The sequence below is a fragment of the Euwallacea fornicatus genome, chromosome 7 (genome assembly GCF_040115645.1).
Source record: "Euwallacea fornicatus isolate EFF26 chromosome 7, ASM4011564v1, whole genome shotgun sequence".
Taxonomy (NCBI): domain Eukaryota; kingdom Metazoa; phylum Arthropoda; class Insecta; order Coleoptera; family Curculionidae; genus Euwallacea; species Euwallacea fornicatus.
Window position 1 is genome coordinate 3,858,910 of NC_089547.1, and position 25,940 is coordinate 3,884,849.

At 38.9% G+C, this 25,940-nt stretch overlaps 2 protein-coding genes and 2 long non-coding RNA genes across 9 annotated transcripts; 3 read left to right on the plus strand and 1 right to left on the minus strand.

Moving 5' to 3' along the window:
- Window positions 1–108: 108 nt before the first annotated feature.
- Window positions 109–6,617, plus strand: LOC136339919 (switch-associated protein 70-like). The gene is made up of 10 exons (XM_066283534.1): window positions 109–354; window positions 1,599–1,787; window positions 1,844–2,005; window positions 2,054–2,271; window positions 2,328–2,527; window positions 2,597–2,747; window positions 2,880–3,038; window positions 3,089–3,258; window positions 3,310–3,459; window positions 3,509–6,617. Exons 1-10 carry the CDS (start codon window positions 256–258, stop codon window positions 3,610–3,612), a joined length of 1,602 nt encoding a protein of 533 aa, XP_066139631.1. The 5' UTR covers window positions 109–255; the 3' UTR covers window positions 3,613–6,617.
- On the minus strand, window positions 3,791–25,555 carry Axn (protein axin). Of its 6 annotated transcripts, XM_066283515.1 has the most exons (17): window positions 25,221–25,555; window positions 21,920–21,987; window positions 13,105–13,219; window positions 10,330–10,646; window positions 9,875–10,038; window positions 9,698–9,816; window positions 8,331–8,526; window positions 8,127–8,274; window positions 7,931–8,057; window positions 7,488–7,637; window positions 6,679–6,898; window positions 6,405–6,562; window positions 6,185–6,343; window positions 5,863–6,059; window positions 5,634–5,802; window positions 5,253–5,489; window positions 3,791–5,187 (listed from the first exon to the last, which is right to left on the minus strand). In XM_066283515.1, the coding sequence occupies exons 4-17, from the start codon at window positions 10,532–10,534 to the stop codon at window positions 5,061–5,063; spliced, it is 2,376 nt and encodes a 791-aa protein (XP_066139612.1). In that variant the 5' UTR covers window positions 10,535–10,646; window positions 13,105–13,219; window positions 21,920–21,987; window positions 25,221–25,555; the 3' UTR covers window positions 3,791–5,060. The 6 variants fall into 6 exon arrangements, with proteins under 6 accessions (XP_066139612.1, XP_066139615.1, XP_066139618.1 ...); XM_066283518.1 differs by lacking the exon at window positions 13,105–13,219; XM_066283521.1 differs by lacking the exon at window positions 7,488–7,637.
- On the plus strand, window positions 17,820–18,980 carry LOC136339927 (uncharacterized). Its single transcript, XR_010732223.1, has 2 exons — window positions 17,820–18,291; window positions 18,366–18,980. It is a non-coding gene; the product is annotated as an uncharacterized lncRNA (long non-coding RNA).
- Window positions 19,588–22,569, plus strand: LOC136339929 (uncharacterized). Its single transcript, XR_010732225.1, has 3 exons — window positions 19,588–20,152; window positions 20,285–20,370; window positions 20,574–22,569. It is a non-coding gene; the product is annotated as an uncharacterized lncRNA (long non-coding RNA).
- Window positions 25,556–25,940: the final 385 nt, after the last annotated feature.

The following is a 25,940-nucleotide window of genomic DNA, read 5'->3' on the forward strand; positions in this document are numbered from 1 at the left end:
CTGGCCTGGTCATATATGGGTGATAAGCTTCGTAAACAGAAATTACAGCTGTTAAAGATCATTAGTCTCTTTTTCAATGTTCTCCCCACCCACTTAAAGCATAATACACTCACACAATTTACCATTAGCGTTCTCATACTCGGTCAGATAATTGATGATTCAACCGTCCTGCTTAATTCGTTTTATCGCGCTTATTTCAAAAACTTGCTAAGCAATGTAACGTGCGTGTCCTGTGTCTCATCAAAAGCTTAGGAAATGTCTGTGTTATTAGAAAATGTGTCGAATAGTGTTTGTTTAGCGTTCAAAGCTTTGCAGCAGGATAAAAGTGGGTTTGTTAATAAATCCAAATTAAAGGTAAGTTATTTGTATGTAAACATTAATTGGCCAATTGCTGATTGATTTGTTTATTTGTTGCATTAAGGAGTATAATGCAGTAATTCAGGCACACACATATGTTGTAGATCATAAAAGATGATTTTTTGGCAATGTGAAACCAATTTTTCGGTGCACATATCTTAATGTATTCAAAATGTTTAAAAACAGTGGGAACAAAATCCAGTGTTTGTTATATAATATACAGGGTGAATTTTTTAACAAGTATTAGCAAATAATGTAAACGTTTGGGCGCTATTTCCTCGACCACAGCTGAAGCTAGATATAGGGCATGCTTCATAAGACATGCTGGAAGTATTGGAAAAGATTTAAAAATAACAGGCTTTTGTTTTTGTCCACCCTGTATTATTCGGAAAAGTATCCAAATTTGCCCCCGTTAGCCTCAAATATGGCTGTTAGATAGTTCCACCGACTATGAACTCATTTAGAGTGATTACTTGGGTGTTGGATACCTGATCGATTTTTCGTAAAATTGGATGAAGTTTCTGGGTATACGCGCTGGCCTTTGATGCACCTATTGGCTGTATGTTGCCATGCAGCAAAATGAGGTAAATTTATGTTCATATTAGCGACAAGCAGTTAATAGTTGCCCATGTAAACATATTCTTTTTGGTGGTTCCAAGTTCGCCAGTGACGAAATCAAAAGATGCCGCAGTAGCGCAAATGTTGTTTTCAAGTATTCACCAAATATAGCTCGAAAGGCATGTTGTAAAAGTAAAATCTCTAACAGGTTCTCCTTAAAGGCGTTCGCATGAAAATACTGAGTGTATGTCAAGGTTAAAGCCTGAGAAATAATTTTTATATAGGCGATATCTATAATGTTATTGCGCCATTAAACGGAAATCGTATTTATAAAAGGAGAGCATATGCATGTGAGAATTCATCAAATATCATAAATGCACTGCTTTCTGCGAAACAAATAAATTTGTATATTTTTATGAGGAATGTTTACAAGGTCCATCCAAGTAATGAATTATTCTAGAGAAGCCACATAACGAATCGCCTTAGATAAAGAAAATTTTATATTATTTTGAAGTTAAATGTTATGTGGATTAAATCAGGATTGGTCGGGGTCGTATTTTTAGGATTGATGATTAACGCTCTTCAAATCTCTTAGGAAATTATTAATATGCGAATTTTAGCAATTATGCGCCTGCTTTTCACACATACGAACAAATTACCTGACTCCAGGCGTACCATTTTAGGTTCTCACAGCAAATATCGGCACTCTCCTCGACCTCTACGGAGTGGAAAGAGGACTGGAACACTTCAGAAGCACCACAACCCTTAATTTCGACCAGTACAAATTTTACCTTCAAAATGAAGTATTTTCCTCCTTCCCTACGAAACTTCCCCTAGCGGAACTGAGGGAGTATGAAAGTCGCATAGCGGAAGTAAAGAATTCCACAACTTCCTTGCTCATCCTTTAACTATTACAACCTTATCCCAGGTCTGTTGGCTGGTTTGCAGAAAACGGTACATGCAACGTGATCATAAAGTCTTCTCTGATGATGCGATCTACCAGTTGTACAGAATATTCTGCGTTTTGGCCGAATTAGTGCCGGATAGTAAAGTTGACCATAGTTATCAAGTGCTCTTGCATCCTTCTGAGGTCTTCGGTATCTTCTGTTTAACAAATAAATCCTAAGTAGCTTTATAGGTTTGCAATATCGCCCAAACGATCGCCAATTCCTTGGGATGCATCTTCGATGAGGAAGACTTCACCAACCTTAGCATCTCCATGGGTAGCGTAAGATTGACTCCATTTCTAGCATTGTTAGAATCGAGGTGCGTGACTGGGGTCAAAGATGTTAAGGCAATAGCCGAAGCTGTGACGGACGTTTACCAAAAAATAGTTGAAGATGTCATTAAAAAGGGGTAAAACACTTATAAAATTGATAAAATTTGATTGTATATTTTTGTTTGTTTCTCAGATATTTGACAAAAAAAGGATATATATTTCCTGCAATGAGAGAGTTTTGGTTCGTTCTCAGACCGTCGGAGCTGACCTACTTTAAAACCAGATCTGAGAAGGACAAATGTGGCACTTTAACTATAGAGCCGGGAAGTAGAGTGGAACCAACCACCGGGTATAGGATCATACTTCATTTTCCAGAAAGGAATTTTGAGCTGGGTAAACGAACGCATCTCCTAGAAGTACTCACGGATATTTTAGAATTTTTATTTTACTTTGATGCTATAGGTGCTCCTGACCACATGACTAGACTACAGTGGATTTCCGCCCTTCAATTGGCCGCAGACCATTCAGGAGGGCAACAAACATACCAGCGGCTGCAAGCAGCAAAGAGGCTCCTTCAAAGACAAGGACTTATACAGGAGATGATTCAAGCCAAGTAAGCATGGAGTAAAGGGGGGTCGGTCATTAGAAAATGCGCAAGGGCCGAAATATTAGAGGATACTTCTTCTTTTGTTTTGCTTGGAGGTAACACCTTCCGTCAAAGCTAGATCAAAAATTGGTCTTTTAGGACCCAACTGCAACAAGAACGCACTGCAAGACAAGCGGCCGAAGGCCAAGCAAAGGAACTTGAAGCTTTAGTCAAAGCGGACTCCAAGAAACTGGGAGAGCTAGCCGAGGTCAAAGTTAAGTTGGAGAAGTTGTTGGAAGAGGAAACACAAGCCAAGAGGTTTGCTGTTGTCGTACTCGAGATAAGAGTTTAAACTAAAATTATTTCAGAGATGAAGAAATTGTTAGGGCCCTCCAGGCGCGGGTTCTCGCCGAGGAGTGGGATAAGAGAGAGGAGTTGGAGAGGCTGCAGAAGGAGCAGCAATTATTGCTGGATGAAGAGCGGATTAAAAGAATGGAGTATGAAGAGAAGCAACGAATGAAGGAAGAGCAATTAAGAAGTCAAGTTTTAATTTTTGCGTTAGATGCGCAGGATTAATGAAATATTTCAGGTGCCGAGAACAAACTGACGCAATTAGAAAAAGAGCGACAGGCGCTGGATGAGGAACTGAAACAAGCCAGACAGAAAATAATATCGTCAGAAGGGATGAAAGACTTTCTAGAAGCCAAATTGTACCAATACGCCCCAGTATTAAGAGAAGGTAATTATTTTCTTTGTGAATATATATTTTCCTAATTTGTATCTAATAGGAGACAAAGTAAGGAGGTCGCATTCCTTTATGCCTAGTACAAAAGAGAGACCTGTGTTGCTGGAGGTCAGACCAGCTACTTTAAGGAGATCAAGTAAAAAATAAATTGTTCATATTTCATTTATTCTATTTTCGATAATTGCTCGAGAGCTCAATAGGCTTGTAAATACAAATTCAATGACTTTCGGTTCGGCAGATTAATTATTTTTTGCGATCTTCATACCTTCTCGCCGTTGTGTTACGACAAAAGGCAGAACGGACAAAGGCATCGAAATAATTGAAATTACAAAATACTAACTTTTATTTCAACTGGCGACAAAAGAGCGTACAAGATTTAATATATTACAGACTTCTCCGACAACCAAATTGGTTATTGAATTGCAATTTATGTTTGTCCAAAACATGCCAATGAAGTAATTTCTAAGGAAAAACGCAGCGAAATCTGCCTAGCATACCATATCGACTCGATTTTCAGTTATGGCACCTTCCAATCTTTCCAAATTTAATTTGCGTAAATACTGCATTACCTTTTATACTTAGTTCATATAAAAATAATTAATATTAAATTGTTTATACAACTCTAAAAAATATATGTACAATAAATTATTTCAAAAAAGTTAAAAACGATTGAATAAATAATTAAGTATACTTTACAAAATTATACAAAATAATAAAACAAAGAGCAAATTTTATGACGATGTCAGTAATTCAATTTTCAAAACCTACTTCCAAGATGCGTGCGCTCAAGAATTCAAGTGCATTCTAGTGTAATGCACACAAATGAGGTATCATCCGTGGTTCTACAAAATTAAAATCGAGTTCAGAATTTGATTCTGAACTCGGCGAACGCAATTAGCTGCCATAACGGAATAACTACATTAACTTTTATGCGTAAAATAGCTATAAATTTTACAAAGGCACTTATTAACGCACCTAATTAACGGCTAAATTATTGCGTGCTTCTGATTTCAGTAGAAGTGTTTAATAGCGAATCAGATCTATACTGTCAAATTAGGAACAAAAAAAATGTGGGTGGGGCAAGTCAATGAGGTTTTCAAATCAAATTTTTTTTATATATAACGGGTATTGCAGGTAGAATAGTAGGTCTATACGTACACGTTTAATTGAGCGGCAGTGTGTAGTTGACACCATATTAATGAGACCGAAGTAACATTGTTCCTGTTATATTTCCTGTTAAGTTTACACATTCGGTCATATTAAACAACATCAACAATAAGGAATAATTAACTAATAAGTAACCTCAAGCATTTAGATCTACCGAACGACTAAGTAAAAAAATTGTCTATAAAAATGATTGCCTATTTCTCCTCTGAATGAAATAATTATGTATTCGCTTTATACGCGGTCACATCCTGAACCGACTCAGATCTTGAGCCATTCCGAAAAGACACGCGCGAACACTATACTTCTTTATATTATTAGAAAATAAATTAAATCCATAAAATTTCAAAACAAAACTTGACAAACCGCACTACTGTTTGGCATATCCACGTAAACGGTGTTCACTCGCAAACTTAAACTTAACTAAAATATCAGTCGACAGGCTTAACTTGAGCCATTATTTTACCTTCCCATAAAGGAACTATATCACCATCGTTGCTCACCTCCTCATGAATCACTTGATCGCCAAGTTCTTCGCAGACCGTTTTGAAGAAGAACCTGAGAGATGAAAGAACACATATAAATCCCCCAAGAACATAATATGAGGAATATTAAATCCTTACCTGTAGTTTCCCCTTTTAGGCAATACTTCCTTAAATTGCTTTAACGTATTTTGAGTTCCGGGAATTTTGGTCCTATAGGGAAACTCCTCGTCACAGAACGTGAATACTACTGTCGTTACTTCATCGGTTTGTTGGGTGGCTGCGGGCAATGAAGGTCGCGCAGTACGCTGGGACTTTCTCAAAGTTGACTGACTGCTCTGGGCGATAACGTCTGGATAGTGGCGATTTGAGGACGACCTACGGATTAAAGATTTCATTTGTATCATTTCAATCAATACTTTCAGATTACTTCCGCTAGTGCGTAATAAAAGGAGTCAATTAAACTAGCACTTCTGATGCAGTCGAGAATTTTATTAAAAGACGTCAAAACACAATATTTACCTCGCTTTCGTTCGCGTCCTAAAATCATCTTCGAGTCTTCGCCTGGCTTCTTCCAACGTGTTGGGGACGGATAACGGTGCTTTACAGACGTCACCGAAGGGCTGAGCAGGGCCCAAATTAGAATTAGTCACGCTATTCCTTTCTACTGAACTAGACCTGGATCCCAATGCTATACAAAGAAATAATGAAAGTTTAGCTTTATCAACATTCGTTTCGTCGACTTAAATACCTTTTTTATGTCTGTTAGAAATAGGTGATGTGGCGCTGCTAGTCCGGTAACTGCTGTTGCGCTTAACTGAGACATCATTATGTCCTGACATCAGCCACGCCAAAACTCGACCGTCTTTGACCATCGCAGGCGGTGCATCTGACACCACAGACACCCCGCTGTCCGTCAAGTCGGTTAACGTTTTCTTGGATGCCGACCTACGGTTAGATATATTTTCTTGTAAATTATTCGATGAAACTCTTAAGGTTTCGTTCCGTTAAAAATGTCGAGCCCTGACTGAATGACGGCGTTTGAACGGCGTCTACTTGTAAATATTACCCACCTCCTTCCAACACTCCCGCGCACGAATCTATCGTCCGGATAGTCTGGCATGCTTTTCGACTTGACCATTCCAAGTTTGTGTTCGGAACCTTCTGTGAAGTCGTGCACGTTTCCTGAGTCGTTGCTGAATATCGAACCGTCCTTTTTTCTTCGGGGTTGCCTAAATATTCGAATTTGTGAAAGACTCGGCCACAGAGGTTTTAAAAAGTTAAGAATATTACCTATATTTCTGAGAAGACATTATTCCAGGTGAGGTTATACCGGCTGGTAAATCAGGGAACACTAACGAGACATGGTCGTCTAAAATCGATTGATCGTTTTCGTCGTCTAAAAGAAGTTTGTCGCGGATGTTGGCGTCATTCATTGGCAGGGATTCTCCCTGCGGAGGATGATTATTAATGTAAAGAATACAAGAATAAACATTATGAAACTATCGTTTTTATGTATTTCCTCTTCATTCCTCATAATCCTCTCGTAATAAGTGTTCGTGCTTACCTTTGTGAGTTTCTTCTCCAAGAGCTCCTGAGTATCTCGGTCTTTTTTAACAATCTCTAGCTTCTCAATCAACATCGAAGCGAATTTATGCGTATCCATAGGTTGACACTGCGACTTGTCTACCCACTGAGTTCGCGGAATCACTATTTGATTCATGTGGACTTCGCGATTGAGGGTAGCCTGCCTTCGGGACGTGCGTATACCCATAGATCGGCCGTCACTATAATCGCATTAGAATGTTTGCATTAGTACGGTTTTTGGTATCATTGCGTGACGTCGATGAAGTGACAAGTCAAGGCTACAAAGTTAGTGCAATTCATAATAGAATAGAAGGAAGAATTTCTGTTAGACGATAATTATTGCAATCAATCCTAAATTGACGATAAGAGAAAGTTTGTCCAAGGCCTCATTGTGTTATAGACTTGTGTGTATGCTATTACGAGTGTGATTTAAGAAATAAGGTATATACATTGACGTCCTAACCATAGTACAGGGTCTAGTAGGAAATGTGTTTTTTTTAAATCAATGTATTAGATAAAAAATGTTCCACTTATTGAGGCATGCCATGATGCTACCATATGTGCATGGGAGGAAGGAACATTCTATGTCATGCTAATCGTACCTACCTATTTGAAGATGATTGGGAGAGAGAGAGCAGTTTTGTTTTATTTCAAAATTAAAACTAATTCAAGTTTACTTGCTGCAAGTTTTCAAACCATGCATCCAGTCGATCCAAAACAAAATTATACATATGAACTACACATATAACTATTAATTTAATAAAAATTTAAATAAAACAAAAGACTTACATGGAACTGTCAGTCAAAGACAAGTTGTCCGACTCCGTCCTCACGTCCGAGTGGCTACTAAGACTATGCAGTTCGCTATCTTGCCTCGAAACGGGGTTGTATGAATTGTACGCGGCATGTGCGCCAGTGCCACCGCGATAAACAAACATACTATTTTGCAAGCAAAAAAAGGAAAAAATAATACTAATGCGGCTCTGGGGTGTAACTTAAGAAAAATCCATTAAAATCAGTTTTGGATTACAGACTTATCTGTGATGAAATGTGACATGCACGAAAAAAAAAAAATATATATATAACTTAATAATTCTCTCAAAACCGACATGCTGCTTAAACATGACTAAAACATTTCCCTCAAGAGGGCAAATTATGAGCGATGTTTAAAAGCATCAAGCTGAAAGGTCAGCCTCAAAGCCTAAATTAGCGAGCCTGAACTTTAGACTTACCTTGCAAATGTTTCGGACTTGGAACGATCACCCGAGCGCCTTTTTTGCGATATTAATAGAAGATCTTTGGTTAAGCGCATGGGAGGTGGTGCAACGTTAGGGGTGTGGTATCCTGTACTCATACTCCCTGATAACAAAAAAATCAATATTAATTATATATTAAGTAATAATTTTTTTTGAACGCTATTCAACCTACCAGAGGGATGTCCCATATGCACTGGGGGTTTAACAACCAACTCCATGTCTTCATGCACGGTAGGTAGAGGGTCAAGGGCACTGGCCATATTCGAAAGATCGTTACTAAAGTCACTGCTACTGCCGCTACTGCTCGAGCTTTGCATATTCTGAAACCGTTCTAACTGCTAGAGAAAAACGTTTGACATAGTAAAAACAGAATTACCTCTACGTATTGCAGGTACATTTCGCTTTTGAGAAAATTGGGGTAAGTAGTAGTCACAACTAAGTGTTCGATTTGGGCTTGTACTTTATCGAAGAGCGTGACTGGAGGATCAAGGCACTGGGAAGACTTTACAATTTTTCCTATTTCTTTTCGTACCTCCTCAGGTACTGGTAGTGCGGATTTTATAATGTACTTCCTGAAAATTATTGTTTTCATCAGTCATCTTAAATCAATGTGGTTTATTTTACATAAATAAAAAATGTTAATGCCTTATTAATCAAAGACTGGAGGTTTTGTTGACTTCAAATATGTTTTTGCAGAGGGAAAAGATAGCTGTTTCGATAGTTTTGTCTTAAGTGTTTAAACGTTTCCGAGCCGGAATCGTGTGTTTGAGGTATTACACAAGCTTTTCCCCAACCAAAACAAGACGGAAAGCAGGATCAAAGGAGAATACAAACGAGTAAACGATAATTTCCAACACCATAAAGTTGCAAACCATCCTTCTCTTGTTTATTTATGCAATCCGTGGCTTAATTTTTAATCAGTTTCTCTACGATTTCGGTTGAAGTTTCTACTTTATCTCACATTCAAAATGTCTGAATATTACCAGATTAAAAATATTACTGGATTCGTCACACAGAGGTATTAACGTGATTTGATGAAATAATTTTGATTTACAAGAAGAACGCATACATGCACGTGCTAGCGGACCTATTTTGAGACTCTTTATAGGCAATCAAGGAGCCTCCTCAGAAGCGACCGCGCCAGCACAATTGACAATAATTTCGCCAATTATTCAAGCCACAATGTATTATCATAACTTCTATGATAACACAACGGATTAGCTTTGAACTTTAATTCATCACTCGCGTCCGCGATCAAATATTTACTGGATCAAACCATTTACTCTTATAGGAGCATAACCTTTGAATTGATACCGAAAGTGATAAGAATATTTTATGTATAACGACAAAAGTCACTAATTTCATAGCCGAAACGAACTTCGTTAACTGGACGCCACATGTGAGTCAGACTGGTAAAACTTCAGAGTAAATATTGAAAATCTTCCCGTTCAACTCAGTTTAACAACTAATATAAATAAACCGCACACAAATTATTGGCAAACAAGCTTTTATGATGTACTGTAATGTTTAATGTAGATTGCATTTATCGTAGCAATTTAATTGATTTAATGCCTAGTAGAGGATAAGCCTAATTAATACCTCAAACGCGCTACTGAATCATCAATCAAATTATATTAAATAGGGTCTGGTAAAATTTTTAACAGAATTAGACCATAAGAAATACTGGTAAAATGGTGAAACTAGTAAGGTTGGCCCGCCCAAGTAATTCAGAGAATTACTTACTTATAAATTAACTTAACCAATTGCATAATCTTATCGACACCTCGCTGGTTGCGTAGACCCTCGCAGGCAAACCAAAAATCCAGGGCGTCAGAGTGCTGTTTCCCTTCTGATTCCAAGTACTGAAATATAATTACATTCATAAGGTCTGATGAACTTTTGCGAATAAATTGAAAGTACCTGTCTAAACAGTTTGACTCCATCTCCGTCCTGCAGCAAAGTGTGGAGGGAGTGAGCCCATCGCAAACAAGACGGCGGAGACCTACTGCCGACTGCAAGGTCAGCGGGTCGAGATGAAGGTCTGGATGAAGAGGATGATGCTACATCCAGGGAGGTGGATGGTCCTGTAAATTAATATTTTATGAAACAGTCACATGTGCAACATACTTTAAATTCTAATAAGAAACGTAACAAGATTAGTGTGGTATATGGAGACAGAATATTGTTATGGCTATAAATGTATTCCCCTAATGCTCTGAGAGTCAGCCAAGTAAATTTAATGTAGTTTTTCAGATTTTAAAATTAAATCTAGAAATATATTCGGATTCAATGATTTCAAGATACCTTAAGAGCTGCTTTTCTGCATTTTAGCAATATAAAAAAATTAAATTTGTCTGTTTTCACAAAGTACTTACTAGAAGAAAGGCTGAAATTCCTTTTCGGAATAGGAGAGCTCGGCTTGGTAAACAACTTGGCGTCCTCCATATACCGTTGCTTGATGGTTTCCGGTCCCCAGTCGGACAGAAAGTGACTCTTCTCTTCGCCAGAAACTGGAGGTCGCGGGGAGTTTTGATGGAAAGCACCCTCATGGAGAAACTGTTGCTGATCCTTGCTACTCATCTTGAATTCAGCCTACTTGACAGGCTTTCGGGGGTTTTACGATATACGAGCGAGATATGGCGGATGTGACTATTCCTAAGGTTAGGCAAGTCTGGAAGCATCATAGTGGATCCTAAGAACAGAGAGTAAATGATATTAAGGATACATAATATTTATAGCTATGATAATGGGTAATTTATAGAATAGTTTCAGAAGCCTGATTTGGGCTAGATCAGATTATAAATAATTACATAGCATATCAACTATAAAGTGTATCATATACCAGATGCTAAACCCCAAAACATCCCACCTTATGCTTATGCTATTTAAACAAACAGGTGCCTTATTTTAGTAAATAATAACTTATGGCAAAATTATGTGTATGACATAAGTATTGATATTTGTTTGCTGTTTTTTCATTTTTTCCTTCTAGGTTAATTGGAAGCTTCAGACAAAATGGCAGTGTCTGGAATCTACATATCTACAATTAACTGAATAATCTATGACATAAGTTAATAAATAAGAAAATTCAGTAATTTGAATATTACAGCTTTTGGCTCACTTGTCCAGATGTTAGACATGTGATTTATGATTCAAACTTTCAGGATTTCATACCCCACCATCCAAAAATTCAAATTTTGAGCCTGGAAATTGAGCATTCAAAAGGCCCTTTCTGTTTTTAATAAGAAAACCTATTGATTGCTAAGATGGAAGGGTGCAAAACATGTAAAATGGCAGCTCTAAATCTCAAAATGGTTGCTACCCCTTAGGGATCTCTCGATCAATATAAAGTCAACATATTCTGAGCCCTGCGTAAAGCTGAAAACTGTCTATATTGATTTGCCAGGAACAAAGCCACAAAGCACTCTACTATATTTTAGAAATTATTAGATGATATTAAAAATATGAATTATAAGGGCCAGGTAGGGCCCCTGGTATATAATATTACCCAAGACACAAAGCATTATGGGCATTATAACTCAGCTGAAGCAGAAAATATGAAATAACAGCATCAATGGCCCACTAATATTCAGACAAACAATGAAATATGATCCCTCAGGCAAATCCTACATGATTTGAACAATACATTGAAAAAACTGCATGCTTCATATCATAACTGAATTATGGTATTGTAATTGATATAGTAAGTTAGCTCTTACACAATGGAGACGCCATGCCCACAACTTATGATACATACCCCATGTTATCGAGAACTGTACCTGGCTTGAAGCAATGTACTAAGATGGCTCAAACACAATAGTTTTTTTAATAAAGCCCACTGTTAATAAAGATTATGAAAAGCTGTCAGTTCTTGTGTGTACAAGATACCCTATTACTGACACTCGAACAGGGAGTAACCGAAATGCAGTCTGACAAGAGTCTTCGATCGAAGCTTGAAACATGAGGAGGGGGAAAATTTGGCTTTTTACATTTGAAAGCCCTCACAGAGTGCTCTTTTTAATTATTATATTAAGGGTAGTAAGATGAGGGTATAAAATATTTAGAAATTTTCCTAAAAAACTTTAAAGAAATCAGTAAAAAGTTGGAATTTCCTTGAAATTCAAGTAAAAACTGTCATTTTACCAATTATTTTTGTTGTTAATGCTTGTTCTCACTTTGATTATTTGAAGTTGTACCCATTTCACCTCTCTATATGGGACAGACCAATTAGCATGGTCCTATTTGTCATCTTGCAATGCATAAGAATAATTCCAAGGTCATCAGAAACTTGGACAAAACTTACTAAACTTGATTGATAATCAAGATTCAGTAATGCTGAGTTTAATTTGGATACCGAAACATTTATTATTAATTTATTAATTAAAAAAATAATCAAAAATTTAAAAAAATTTGACCTCTTCATATACACACAAAAAGACAAAATAGAGCAATTTAGTATAAGTCTTGCAGGCATAATTCAATGTAACTTCGTCATGTAACTGATGATAAGAGAAGTGTTGAAGCTTTGGTGGAGGTCTGTAAAAGACATCAAGCTTACATCTATTATTACCAAATTATTGTTAATATAATGTTTACAAAAAATAGATTAGAAAGCATGTGGAAATGTAGGAAAAATGTTGGAAGTACATGTTTATGAAGAGCAAAGAGTGATGCAGTGTCTTGTTCTGCCATGCAGACTTGAGAACTAGGAGAGTTGTGACAGTTTTCACTGAATTAGGAAACAACAAATTTTTCGCTTTTTGCCAATATACATGTAGGTTTACATGCAGTAAGGTCAGTAAGCCTGGAACAAATTGAAAACTGCAATAGTTAAAATATCTCTCGGTCGGTAAAGCGAAACGTTCCTATATTGCTGACCAACGGACGCTGCGTCCAGGCTGCAGTTTCAAAAATTGCCCTAATGAGAGTAGGCCTTTGGAACAAATAATTTTTTCAAATTTCGGTTTATGAGGGTTTTTACCAAGACCTACGAGATATAACATTTTGCAGTCAGAATTGCCAACAAGTTAGTAGATCAGTTTAGACCCTGGTTTCGCCAGATCTGAACCCAAGGGAAAATTTTTAAACACCCATTGGGTGAAATCGAAGTGAAACTCCCTCTGATACGCTAAGTTAAGGTACATGCTTACTTTGCTAACACAATAGCGTAAAATTCAGCCGTCACAGCATTTGTAGGCACTTTCAGTAAGCAAATGGGAAGACACGGATGGCTAGCTGATTTCTTCGAATTGGTATTGCAAGTATCTGAAAGGAAATAGACGTTCCTATATTCTCATACGTACATCATAAGCAATAAAATCCGGATACAATCTCGGTCATAAAATTGAAATTTCTACCATTAAAGCCCCCTAAAAACTTTCCATTGTGCGCAAAAGCCGGTCGGTCGCTAAATTACTGGTGATATTTTGGACCCCAAAGGAAAACGGAGAGGACCGCAGTGAAACTTAACGGGAAAAAAAAAATTAATGCTTTCATGAGGATAACTAATGAATTTACTTAATCTACGGTTGTATAACAATAATTAGCATAACTACCATCGTTGTAAAATGAGTCTAAAAGCGGGAGCTATTAAAACCAAAGTAGTCAGTAGTTGATTATCATTTGCTTAGTTAAAGGTGAGCATAAGAAACTGCGGCGAGCAAGGTTATCTCTTTTTACTAGGACGCCAATGGATTAAGTCAAGATGAGTGACTGACTGCACCGACCGACCGTCTTCTTCTTAAAAAAGATTGCCGCCGTTCGGAGCCTCAGGCCATCCAATACCCTGTAATATTTTTCTAGCTCAAGACTGCAGCAAGCCCGACTGGAATAATGAGCAATAATTTTCATTTAGATACGCGTTTTAAGCGGAGGACTTTGATGTCTCAGTGGATATAAGAGAACCTTCATATTTACATTCGAGTTGTGGAAAATCGCATTCGCAACGGAGAGGCCGAAAATAAATTTCGAACAATTAAAACATTTAATCGTAACGTGCATTAGAGAACTACCTAAGTGAGCTAAACGACACTTACACCCCTGACACTGCGGATGGCTATAAACTATTAAAAACACCCCCGGAATTCATTTTCCGGTCGACACCTGGAAGACGTCTCGTCGAATTTACGATTAGCAGAGGGAAAGCCGAAGACAAGAAAACTGCATTAGAAAAATCCAAACTGAACAGTCCTCCTCTGGTGTTGAATAAATCAGATTCGCCGCGCAGGGGTGAGACAGCAAAACCACATTTATCACCGGCGGGAGGGTGGGGAATGACAGCTGAGTCTTACTTAAATGGATATGAGGAAATCTTCCAATATTAATGTATTTTGCAGTTTCTTCATATGGGAATGCACGGTCGCACTACGAGAGAAGCGGGGGGAAGAATTGGGGCATTCCTAAAGGTCGGCTTTCGTGCCACCTACGAAAAACCCATTGATGGTCGACGATTTTTGGCGCAGAATCTGGACACGTGGACTGTTTTATTTAATCTCGGCATCAACATTTGGTCTATTCAACAACTTAGTTATTTTTTACCTGCAAAGGCAGAGACTTTAGCAAAAAAAAATCAATAATCACGCTAAGTTGAGCCCTTGGCAAGCGACTTTTAGCATGTACGAAATGAGAGCTTGTCGAATTTGATTAACACATGTGTCAAAATATCCGTTGGACATGTCAAAATTTAGGGAAGCTCACTCCCAAGCAAATGAGGCGTAAAACGTAGCAGCAGTTTTAAACTTCTTGGATATTCGGTTGGACCCAACCGAGGCAACTTCAGAGATCTTCATCGTGTATATTTCCTTTCAATATCAACAAAAACAGGTTGGGCCCATAAACACCTCCCCCGAATATGTGACAATAGCGACACTGCCAGCGCATCCCATGTGTTAACCCCAACTTCCGGCAGGCTCCTGCTAAGGGTTGAAATCTTCAACTAGCACATTTAGCTCACCATCAAGTGATACCCCATCATATTCGGAACAACATATTCATGTAGGCGTCTATATGACCATCCATCAACATAAGGTGGCCAAAACCATTCATCTCAAAGTCCTTAGGCATAAGACAGTAGACGACCCTAATTTGTTCTTGACACCCATTGATATATTATAAGAAAGTAGGGACAGAGCAGAAGTCGAAGCGTTTGGGGGAAGAAGCTGGGACGAGCAGCAGGAATTACCGAAAGACAGAAGGACGTTCTCCGAAATGCAAACACCTGAGGAGTTTCTTGGGCCATTTCAGTGAAGTTTAGGGTACCCAAATGTGCAGGGATGGAATGTGAGGGCACAAGGAAAGCAAAAGTTGCACTTTCAGTTTAAAAAATCTGGTGCGATAAAAGTGACAATACTGTAAAAGGCGCCCCGAAAGGTTTTTTTTTTGAGAACTGAAATTCAAGAATGTTCAAGTTCTTATAACGATGAGCCCCTTTCGATTTATAAGCAAAAAAAAAAGAACAAAAAACTGAGTGTTCAGTTTTTCTAGGGTGTTTAGAAAAATGGTAACAACACTGCGGTTTTGAAAATGCATTTTTCTTAAGATAACCGAGATCCGGGGTGGGGCTCGTAAAACGGGGACCTTTGCGTGAGGATATTAGAATTGCAAGTCGCATATTTAATTTCCAATCAACACTTGGCCTCGATAATTTGATATCCAGTGCGTTGATTAGTTTCAATTATTCTCATGCGATGGAAGGATGTGGCTTTGGTCTGGAAGCTAAGATATTTAATATCACACGAAGGCACCCAGCATGTTATAAAAAAAAAAACTATAAATTAATCTCGTTAGGAAGCATTTTCGTAAAATTATCGCAATGCTCAGGTTCCGACTCGGAACATGCTAAAACAGTGTTTTCAATGCGGTACTGAGAGTGGCCTATGATTTTTGAACGTCGTCTGCTCTTTGCTCCTTCCGACATAAACCACGATTTACTAGAATATACCTGTCGCATCAGGTGAAAAGAAAATTGAACAGGTTTTGCAACTTACGTCCAGGAAAATGGTGCCCCAATTAAATGTAATAGATCCCCACGAACCTAACAGGGCAAACAACCTCAACTGCAGCTGAACCTGGCGAGGGGAGAAAAACCTCTGAATTTTTAAATCTTCTTGACATAAAAACCAGCACCTGATAAAGTATGCTTTTTGTCATCACTTATGTCCGAGGGCAAACTATTAAATCCGCATTAACTGTTTCTTAACTAACCCGAACGAAATCTAATCTTGAGGACTCAATAATACGTTCAATTTATCAAACTTACAAGAGTTCGGGAGACAGCTGACAAACATCCAGTCAAAATACTTGATAAATCCCATTTTACATCACCCTCAGCCACAAGTACCACAACATAAATCACCGACAAAGCTTCTCAATGGTAGAATTTTCACGTAAGTATTTATCCACGGGACACGCACAAGCACAACAGTCCGACTGACGGATATTCACTACACAACAGGTAGGTACGGTCCGGAACTACATTTGAGGTACGATCGGGCCAAGTAAGTTCGCCAAACTGATCTTTAATTCCGGCAGTACGACCGTTAAAAGAACAGAGAGTTGTTATCAAGTCCACTGGGTACCCTTCAGAGTACGACCAGAAGACCGCGCCGAGGGTCAGCAACCGCGGTACCACTAAGCTTTCTGGGCCTCAAAAGAACGCCGCCTGCTTTGCCGTACCCCCCGCACTTCGGCTCTATAATTCCAGCATCACAGAGGCGTACGTACTAAACCGAATCGCCGTTTGTATTCGTTCGATCGGTTTGGATTTTATAAATCGCGAATCTTAGAATTTGAGCTTTGTTTTATTATTTTGTTATCATAATTTTTACTGGTTCGTTTGTGGGGGTCAGGTGATGAATTAAATGTACGATTGGCCTGGTTCCAGGTATCAGTGCACACTTGCTGCACTGCCGTCTCAACAATGAACGGTGGCTGTTAGGTTTGTGAATTTTCAAAATGAACGCGCCGATTCGGTTTCCACGTATGGACTGTTGATGCCCAGCAGAACAATCAAATGCCCATGAACCGGCTCGTCCAATAATAGAGAAGTCAAAACGCGCTTTTAAGGCTGACGGTAATTTGCCGAAAACAACTCCACCATTACTTTTAATTACCGTCAAACGACTACAAAGATGAGCACACTTTAACATGCACTACGCAGCTATACTCAATGAATCCGATAATGAGATTATAAATCATCAGAGTAAATTGCCAAGAATCCGCTTGAATTATGTAAGGTTGAAGCATATATGGCAGATAAATATGTACTCACTAACTTGAGACTGATATATTGAACTAAAAGCATATTTCATACGGAAGTTACGGTGAATGCTCAAGAATCTAATAATATATAACGGTCAGCAGCATTTAGGTGACATTAAAAGATTGGTTCAAATACCGGGAACACGTTGGGGAGATGGCCGGAGTGGGTTATGAAATATTTAAAATTTCAATATGCCGCATTTCTCGATTCGTACTTATATGGAAATGCCATCGATCAACCGTGGTTGACTTATCTGATGGGTGATATAGACAAGTGTATAGAACATAGTTAAGCTGGCAGGATTTCTACTATTGTTCTTACCGACGATATATGTAACAGGGGGCAACATTGCCGACTTGCCACATCTGCCTTCAAAACGAAAATAATCAAAGAAATGCCGCCAGATTAAGTAAGCAGCTCATAGACACTGACGGCAGATGACAACAATGCCCTTAATGAATGGCTCGCTCGTACGTTCTACACTAAAAAAACTGTCCTTGCAGCCAAGTATAAACACATGAAAAAAGGCGGAATAAAATCTTGTTTTTTTTTTTGTTTTGTCGCCATACGCCACGTGTGAAGTAGGCGCCCTGTGGAAACGTGTGCATCCCCTTACCGAGGAAATCGCTACAGATGCGACTACCGTAAAGAAATCTTTTAGCCGCTCTCCAGTGTTTTACTAAACACGGGGTATCGAAGTCACGCTGAATCACGGCAAGTTTCCTCATTTAAATGGGACGCCCAGTACGTTGTTCCAATTCGATACCACTGACATCTATCTCATTGAAAGTATAAGACCGGAATTACGTCACATACGGGCACCGATAAACGGCGACTTTTCAGCGCAGAACTGACAATTGACAATTTTGACAAATGAGACATCACATAAAAAAAAACGTACCAAACGTGACAACTAATTCTTGGATATGTCAGACACTAATTTTACTAATCTGAGAAAAAAATCTGTTACTTCTTAGTACCAATTGTCAGAAAATGTGGCGCAGCTCGACCTACAATATTCAAAGCAAAAATCTGCTTGAAGCACTTGCGCCACCCTTATCGGTCATGGGGTGTAACGGTAGGTTTAAAAATTAACGACCCAAAACTAAGGGGGTCCAAATTACTGTCAACATCTTCCTTTATTTTTTTTAGTAAAGCCATTTCATAGAGTCAGACAAGCAGCCAGTGCAGGCGCCATAGACGCTTTTGGTCGTACTCAGCTGGAGCCGGATTCCAGCCCATTTAGGCAAATTAGCTAGTTTTGAAAGGGTGTACTTTTCAGCCTATCCCTCGGTCTCGGTGGCATTGTGGGCTTCCAAACTCAGTTCTGCGATTTATAGACTAAAACGAAATTTCAGTTTTCAAGCTCGTTTAGAGTAAGCAACACTGAAGACTTGAAAAAGCGTTCTCATTAAGCTTTAAAGTGCGCAATTTCGCCTCAAATTAACCGACTCCGTAGTATTTCAGATAGCCCAGATCCCAGTGGCGGGGCTCGTAAAACTGGCACCCTCTATACACCACGGCTGCGTGGTGGCCACTTTTGGCCCTCACGTCCGAGACCCCTCAGCGCGACTCATAATGATGTACTTTAAAACCGAGGCGTATAAAGTGCCATTTTACAATACGTGCTTCAACCACCGAATTGAAACCAAAGTACTACAAAAACACATCAACCGTCCATATTGTCACTACGGATATCGAATTAATATTTCCATCAAATATTTGTTAAATTGATCGTTGAGCAAATAAAAACAGCCATTAATCGTGCATTTTGATAGTTCGCATTAATAGCTTGTTCGTGTGTTAACATTTAGAATACACAAGCGACGGCGCGGCTATTTAATACATCAAAGGAACCGCCGTTCCATGATTTTGTTTCCTGTAATCGATAAGTACCGCTTTTAGGTAAATGCGTTTTTTACGTCGTGGATTTATGTAAAAGCGACTGACTTGCCGGCGATAAACCATTTTTATGTTTATTCCGTCACGGAGGGATTTGGTTTTTGAATATAAGTATTACCGCGATATTACACACGGAATTATAATTACATACGTTTCGAGGTCATTTCAAGTTTAAAGTGTTCTCCCTCAAAGTAACTTTGAGGACAAAAATATGTTTTCCGAGATAAATTTTGCACGATGCTAATCATCTCTCCTGATGTAATACGTGAATCGTCATGTAGCCACCTTTCAATCAATTTGGTATGTTGAGAAACTTTGATCCACCGATCTTCAGGAAGGCCTAAAACGGAACTCGCACGCGCGAAAACGTGCAAAAAGCAGGAACACAAAGTTATTGAAATGCGCTTGCGCGGCAGCCACGTCGTCCGGCGATGTATCAACATGGCTACTGTGCAAGCGCAACTGGGAAATTTTTCAGGTTCCTCATTGCTTTCATTCGATATTCCTTTCCGAAGGACCAGTACGGAACTCTCCTCTTTCGCTATGGTGAGGTGCTCCATTCAATGTGTCAACACCCTCTTCCCCTGCCCGATTATGTCTGATGCCGCTAAGGAACAATTCAAATGAGAATTTTAATTTTGAATGACCGTCTAGTTTTCGGCACCTTTGTCACCGTAATCCAGTAATCTTTTCGGACGTTACACGTTCCCTTTATGGGACTTGCTTACTTTCGGCTTTCCTTCTAATTTACCTGCTCGTCAATACCAACAATTGGAGAAATAATTACATTATGACTGGTATAAAGTCACAACTGACAAACTGCTTCTCATGCCATTTACATACCACCAATTTTCGGGCCGCGCCCATCAGCTGCCTTTCGCTGAAACGCCGAAATACCGAAAATACGAGGAATTCAGTATTTTATTGTATACCTGCTTTATCGTTCGGTACCCTCGGAATGGTCGTAAAGAACCACCAGAAACGACTGACCGAGAGCCAATGCGGTACCCTCGAGATTACGATTTTCCAGACCGTAGGTAATTTTACGTTTAGATAATTTTGGTTAAATTTCAGGGGTGTAACGACTTAGGCCTTGACGTCGTAGCCCCGTGGCATCGCTCACCCCGTCTCATCAAATTAAGATACGTTTTTGACATTTAATTTTACAGAAATAACGAAGTAGCTCGGAGCGTGCAATTTCGATACGGATGGCTAACAACTGTCAGTCGTAGAAGAATTGGAAAAACCCTGGGTGGTAATTGCTTCAATTTTCTACATCGCTTACACCATCACAAATATTGCTTGGGCAATTCTGGGGCACATTCATGCACAGAAAAAATAACTCGTTTGAACACCAGAGCAGAAAATCTCGCTAACAATACACAGGGTGTTTGACAAGTGTCCATTGTCGGGTTTCTACAGTTCCTGGAATTTATGAGATATTTAATTCAATTCTAGGGTGACCATTTCGCTCAAGGATATTCTATTCCATACAGCGGCACGACCGATCTGATGCTGAAAATCTACAGTGATCTACAGGCTCCTTGCTTTCATCGACAACGCGAGAAAGCCTAGGTTTCGAAATAATCGTTTCTAAAATGCCTCTAATACAATACACAGATTTAGGCGAACATGAAGAAGCTCTTCGGGAGCTCTCAAAAACTGTCAACTTCCAACTGAAGCTGCAGAATTCTCGGAAAATCTGCAAGAGCGTAAAATGTCCCATAAACGTCGGCGACAAAAAAAACGCAAAATAAAAAAATTGATGGAGAAACTCGCAAACCGTCCAGGAACTTTGGATCAGTCAGGGAAGGACCGTAGTTTTTGTTCGTGAATTCCTAAACCCCCGAAGGGTTACACAATCGTGGAATTTTCCCCTGTCGAAGACTTACAGCCCCGTCTCATTAATGATGTATAGAGTTGAACGGTGAGACGAAATCAGTATGGTAGTGCCTGATGCTGTGGTAAACATGAGCGGAATTGGGATTTCCAAACCTTTCGGTAACACCACGCTAGAACAATCGTCGTGGCACCTTCACACTTTTTTTTTTTTTTTTGAAAAAAGAACTCCGATATGTTTCTGAGAAATGCCGACTTTTACCCCCTTTTGTGGCCGTACTAGTGCGTTTTAAGCTTTCGTTACGAAATGCTCGCAGCAGTTTCTTCCTCGCCTGCGGCTTGTGTAGTAACATTTTCCATTGAATCGTTTTTAATTTTCCGCTCAAGGCTGGCGCATTAATTCTCTAGGTACAAACAGATTAGTCGCCCATTTCTACTCTTTGCAACTTTGAATGGTAAAATTAGGTCGTGTGGTGTCTGATAACAAAAATAGGAGTTAAGGGTAGCGCTTGTTTTAAAACTCTTTAGGGCAGAGCAAAAACACGCCAGTCCACGATAAAATCTAACATGCACGGAACAATTTCTAGGTCCACGCAAATTTACCCTCGCGCAGGAATTTTTAATCTCCATGCATGGAGGTGCAAATCTGTATAATTAGCCCCTAAGTGCATATAATGGGATTAAAAAACACTACAAACATGACAAGAAAATCGGCAATAAATCAGTCAAAAGCAGTTGAATGTGCTTAAAAGGGGTGAAACATGGAGATTACGAAGCGCGACGCCTTTCATTAGGATAACCATAAACTATTTAAAGCTTGACTTTAATATTTTAAAGCAACCTAAAAACGCCATCTGTAACAGGTTAAAGCCGCGAGTTTCTGGCAAATTACGAAAGTAAGTCCTTTGGAACTTGCTCTGGAAAGAATATCAAAGGGGAGCGAAGCATATTTTAGGTCTACTTACTTTCTTAGTGGGACAGCAACACGAGCACTTTCGAAGTAATGGAGTCGGAGTGGTAACCAGCCGGAAATCTGAAACGGAACAAATTAACACATGAAGCACCAGAACATCAACACAATGGACAATGCTGGCGACCGATGAAAATCTTGATGCGGTTCAATAAAACTGTTTCCTCAAAATTCAAAGATACACAAAACTAGTGTGATATGTGGGCAGTTTTGATGTGAACAAAATAAATAAAGCTATAAAAATTAAGATCGTCCGGTTATTGGACATTCGGGTATGCTATATCTAATGAGTTCGGGTCTGCGGCATCGTCAAAAGAAGTAAAATTTCGTGTTTTCGGTCCTCATGAAAGCTATCTAGAGGACCAATTCGGAGAATTCTTCCGGGACAGATGCAGTGTTAAAAAGAGCGGCGTTGCCGTTTGGCCTTAGGTTATTCAGGATTCTTCAGCCCAAGTCCCTCGAATTCAAATTTCTTACCACGTTAGGGAAAAAACTGTGCAGTATTGAGAGAGATCTTTGATCTCCGGTGTCTAAATCCGGAAAAAAAGTCTCTACATAAATCGGTGGTTGGACGATTAGCAAGACCTGAACTGCCAAGATAGATTGGAACATCAAAGGATCCAAACGCGCGGAAAAATCTGTACCTGTCTAAAACAAGTTTTACTCTTGTACCGACAAACAAGACAATTTTCTGATCTCTTTGCGGTGGCTTCTTGCTCGGTTTCAAGGAAATTAATGCATTTCCAAGTGGAATTAAGGAGCGAACAATGCTAAAAACAGTTACAAAAACATGCTGTTCAACTATTGAATATTATCTTCAGGAAGAAAAATGTGGTAGCAATAGTGGCGAGTTTGTCCGGCCATTCCTTAAAGCTTAATATTCTTTAATGGCTGGTTAATGGCGTCTGGCCGTTGGGTGTTTCCACCTCGATAATTAATCGAGAACAAAACTGCTGGCTTCCAGTGGCGCACGGACAGTGATGATGGTACAGGTACGCAGAAATTATGAATAATGAACCGAGAAGATAATAGAAACAAGACAATTGATCTTACTTTAGATAACTGACAGATAATGAAATCTAAACTGGCGACGAGCGAGTGCTGAACAGGGTGGTGGAGTTGGTGGGTCTGAGCTGTGAGGCAGCTCGTGCGGCGGAGAAGGGTGGACGGGTGGATGGGGCGGAGGGGTCAGTACTTCAAGCAGACCTACATAAAACCAAATTGACAACGTTTAACTTCAATTAAAGTGCCCGCAATTAAAAAATTGTTGTATGACATGGCTGCCATCTTATAACACAGAGATCTCATATGCCGAAGTGGTACGGGCAGTTTTGCGATCAAAGCGAAAACTACTTTGACTCGTGCTCGTTTGTCAAACTGGTAAGATTCCAATTATCTCAACATTTCGAGCAAGACATTAGTTATCAGCAAGGAAATCTTTTATCTTTCGTGATGAAACCCACACGATCGGTTTTCACATCCACACACACATCGCCTACGTCCGAAAATAAATTTTGTTGTTTCATTCGGCAACAACAGGTGACGGCGACCCCCCCGGAGCTCCGACCATCGGACACCGGTCCCTGAACATCAAAGAAGCCGCTCGCGGGCCGCGTCAAAGCGAACGCTTAGATCATAGCGAAACTTAAAAATTATCAAGCGCTTTGACGGGACCCCGGTGCAACATTTGTACCCGACTTTGTGTCTTCACTTCGCTTCCTTTTTAATCGTTTTAGACGTTTTGTCCCCCTTTGACCGTCTTTCAACTTTCAAGAGAGCGTTTTTCGCGCCCAGACCACTTTATAGATCGAAGAGACAACGATACCCTCTTTTTTGCTTGACAGTTTTCCATTGAAAAATTTATTAGCGTGATACGAGATATTTGCCTGGTTATTTCTGCGACATTCATAAGGGGCCTAAGAGAAATAGTGTGGAATTGCAGGGTTCGAGAGTGGGGGTTTTTGATTTTTTGCAGAAGTACATATCAACTTTGTACTTTTGGATTTAGTTGTCATTGCTTCCTCAATTATTTGACAAACACGTCTGCAACTATGTCATAGATTTTTGGAAATAATTCTAACAAAGGGACAGAGATACTTATAATAAAATACTGATAGCAAACAAGGTTCCATGTAAGACAAAACAAGAGAAATAATCAATAGATACCACAAAAGAATTTATGAAGCATTTATAAAGCAGACTAAAGCATCATGCTAAACATCCCGTATCTTAACACAAAAATATTTGTGAATTTCTGCATAGTCTCAGGGTGCTCATTCATGCCCATGTCATAATCTCACCAAAGGACTTTGTGGTAGTACAGATCTAGCATTCACTCTCAATTCTTAAAATTTGACTTGGACAAATTTATATATCACAATCCAATGAACTATTACCTGGCATGCCCTTTGATTTTTTTATAAAATGATTGACAGACATCCTAAAAATTCAGCTTCAATTTATATCATCAGTAAATTCCGGAATTATAAGTTAAGATCAGATTTATTGATCAGATGACATCAAAAATTACAAAAATTTCATGCAGCCATAAAAAGAGCAATCAATAGGGTCAGAATAATAGGAAAAAAGCCACTACCAACATTAATTTGATAATGTCAATGATATCTTTATTTTTCAGATCCCACCTTGTAGGAACAAGCAAAAATGAGACAGACCATTGTAAAACCTTATCTAAGCTAATGACCCTATTGCCTTTAATAATGGATTTCAAGTCTACAATGTCCATAATTGTTTTGGGTCTGGTTAAAGCCTATCAATCCAAAGTAGCAGAAACAAAGCATTTTATAACAGGTATAAAAGTGTTTATTTATTACTGGCCAAACCCTGCTTTGTGTCATTTGGTCAACTATAATCACTGTGCAGTAAAATATCCTTTTCTGCACTTGTTAAGTGAATATCTATTAATTCTATTGCTGACAGCTCTACTTGTCTACATAATTTTATTGAAAATAAAATAATATGGAACAGAGACCTTGCTGAGAACTCACACGAGGCCACTTTTAGTTGTCATCTAGGAATCTAGCCAGTCTTGAACTATAGAACAACACCTTATGAAAATTTACTATCTCCCAACTAAATCCTGATTGCTTTTAAGGAGGGGTATACATTGTAATTCACTGAACAAAGGCTGGAATAATAGATAATTGCTTGTCCTACCCTTACCTTGGTAGGTAGGTATAGGAACAGTGTCATTTTGAGGGGGTTCATGTTTATTTCCACATTGGTAATATTCTACTATCTACTAAAACATGTTAAAACCTTGTTCAGAATCTTACCTTCGATTTAATGTAACGGCACTTCAATGTTCCTCAGAAATCAGAAGTAAAAGGTATTAAATGCGTTTCCAAAATATAAACAACACATTTTTTATGCAAGAGAGAATCGAATAACCAAGCCGTGAACTGCCGAAGATTTCTGTGAAAAATCGTTCAACTACTAGAACGGCCTTCACTGCAATTACCGCACTAACTTCCACGTAATGTGTTTCGCTCAGAAAGTGGGAAACAAATGAAAAATTTAACTAAAAAAAATCGGAAAATGCTGAAAAATAACTAGGAAAAAGCTGATGACCACTTCTTTTTCCTTTCAATTTTCCGCTCCACCTACCAGCCAACTGTTGAACTAATTAAGTCAGGAATTTGAACCAATCGCGTCCAAGAACTGCAGATCACTCGAATAAAATCAAGCGAATGATTTGAATGAAATGAGTGCCGAGTGCAGCTATTCTGTTCCTGGCCATCTGTTCCACTTTGCACATGCTTTTCACGGCAATTCTTGATTTTAATAAATATTTGATTCAATTAGGGACATATTTTATGCCTACTTCATTGTAAATAAAAACAAAACCACTACTTAAATGAAGTAGAAAAAAGACTAACATAATTCCCTGGCTGTGACGTCTCTGTCACGTAAATCGCTGTTCCAAATTAATCGCAAATGATAATTGTTGATATTTCTACAATTTTATTCCTTTCGAGTAATGAATATAGTAGCAG

Excerpts from the sequence above, each read along its gene's own strand:
- LOC136339919 (XM_066283534.1), top strand. The coding sequence starts at position 256 with ATGTCTGTGTTATTAGAAAATGTGTCGAATAGTGTTTGTTTAGCGTTC. Across the intron at positions 1,788-1,843 it reads ATGAAAGTCGCATAGCGGAA|GTCTGTTGGCTGGTTTGCAG; the intron begins GTAAAGAATTCC and ends ACCTTATCCCAG. Across the intron at positions 3,039-3,088 it reads GAGGAAACACAAGCCAAGAG|AGATGAAGAAATTGTTAGGG; the intron begins GTTTGCTGTTGT and ends AAATTATTTCAG.
- Axn (XM_066283518.1), bottom strand. The coding sequence starts at position 10,534 with ATGAGTAGCAAGGATCAGCAACAGTTTCTCCATGAGGGTGCTTTCCAT. Across the intron at positions 10,039-10,329 it reads GAATTTCAGCCTTTCTTCTA|GACCATCCACCTCCCTGGAT; the intron begins GTAAGTACTTTG and ends ATTAATTTACAG. Across the intron at positions 5,188-5,252 it reads CCTAAAAGGGGAAACTACAG|GTTCTTCTTCAAAACGGTCT; the intron begins GTAAGGATTTAA and ends TTCATCTCTCAG.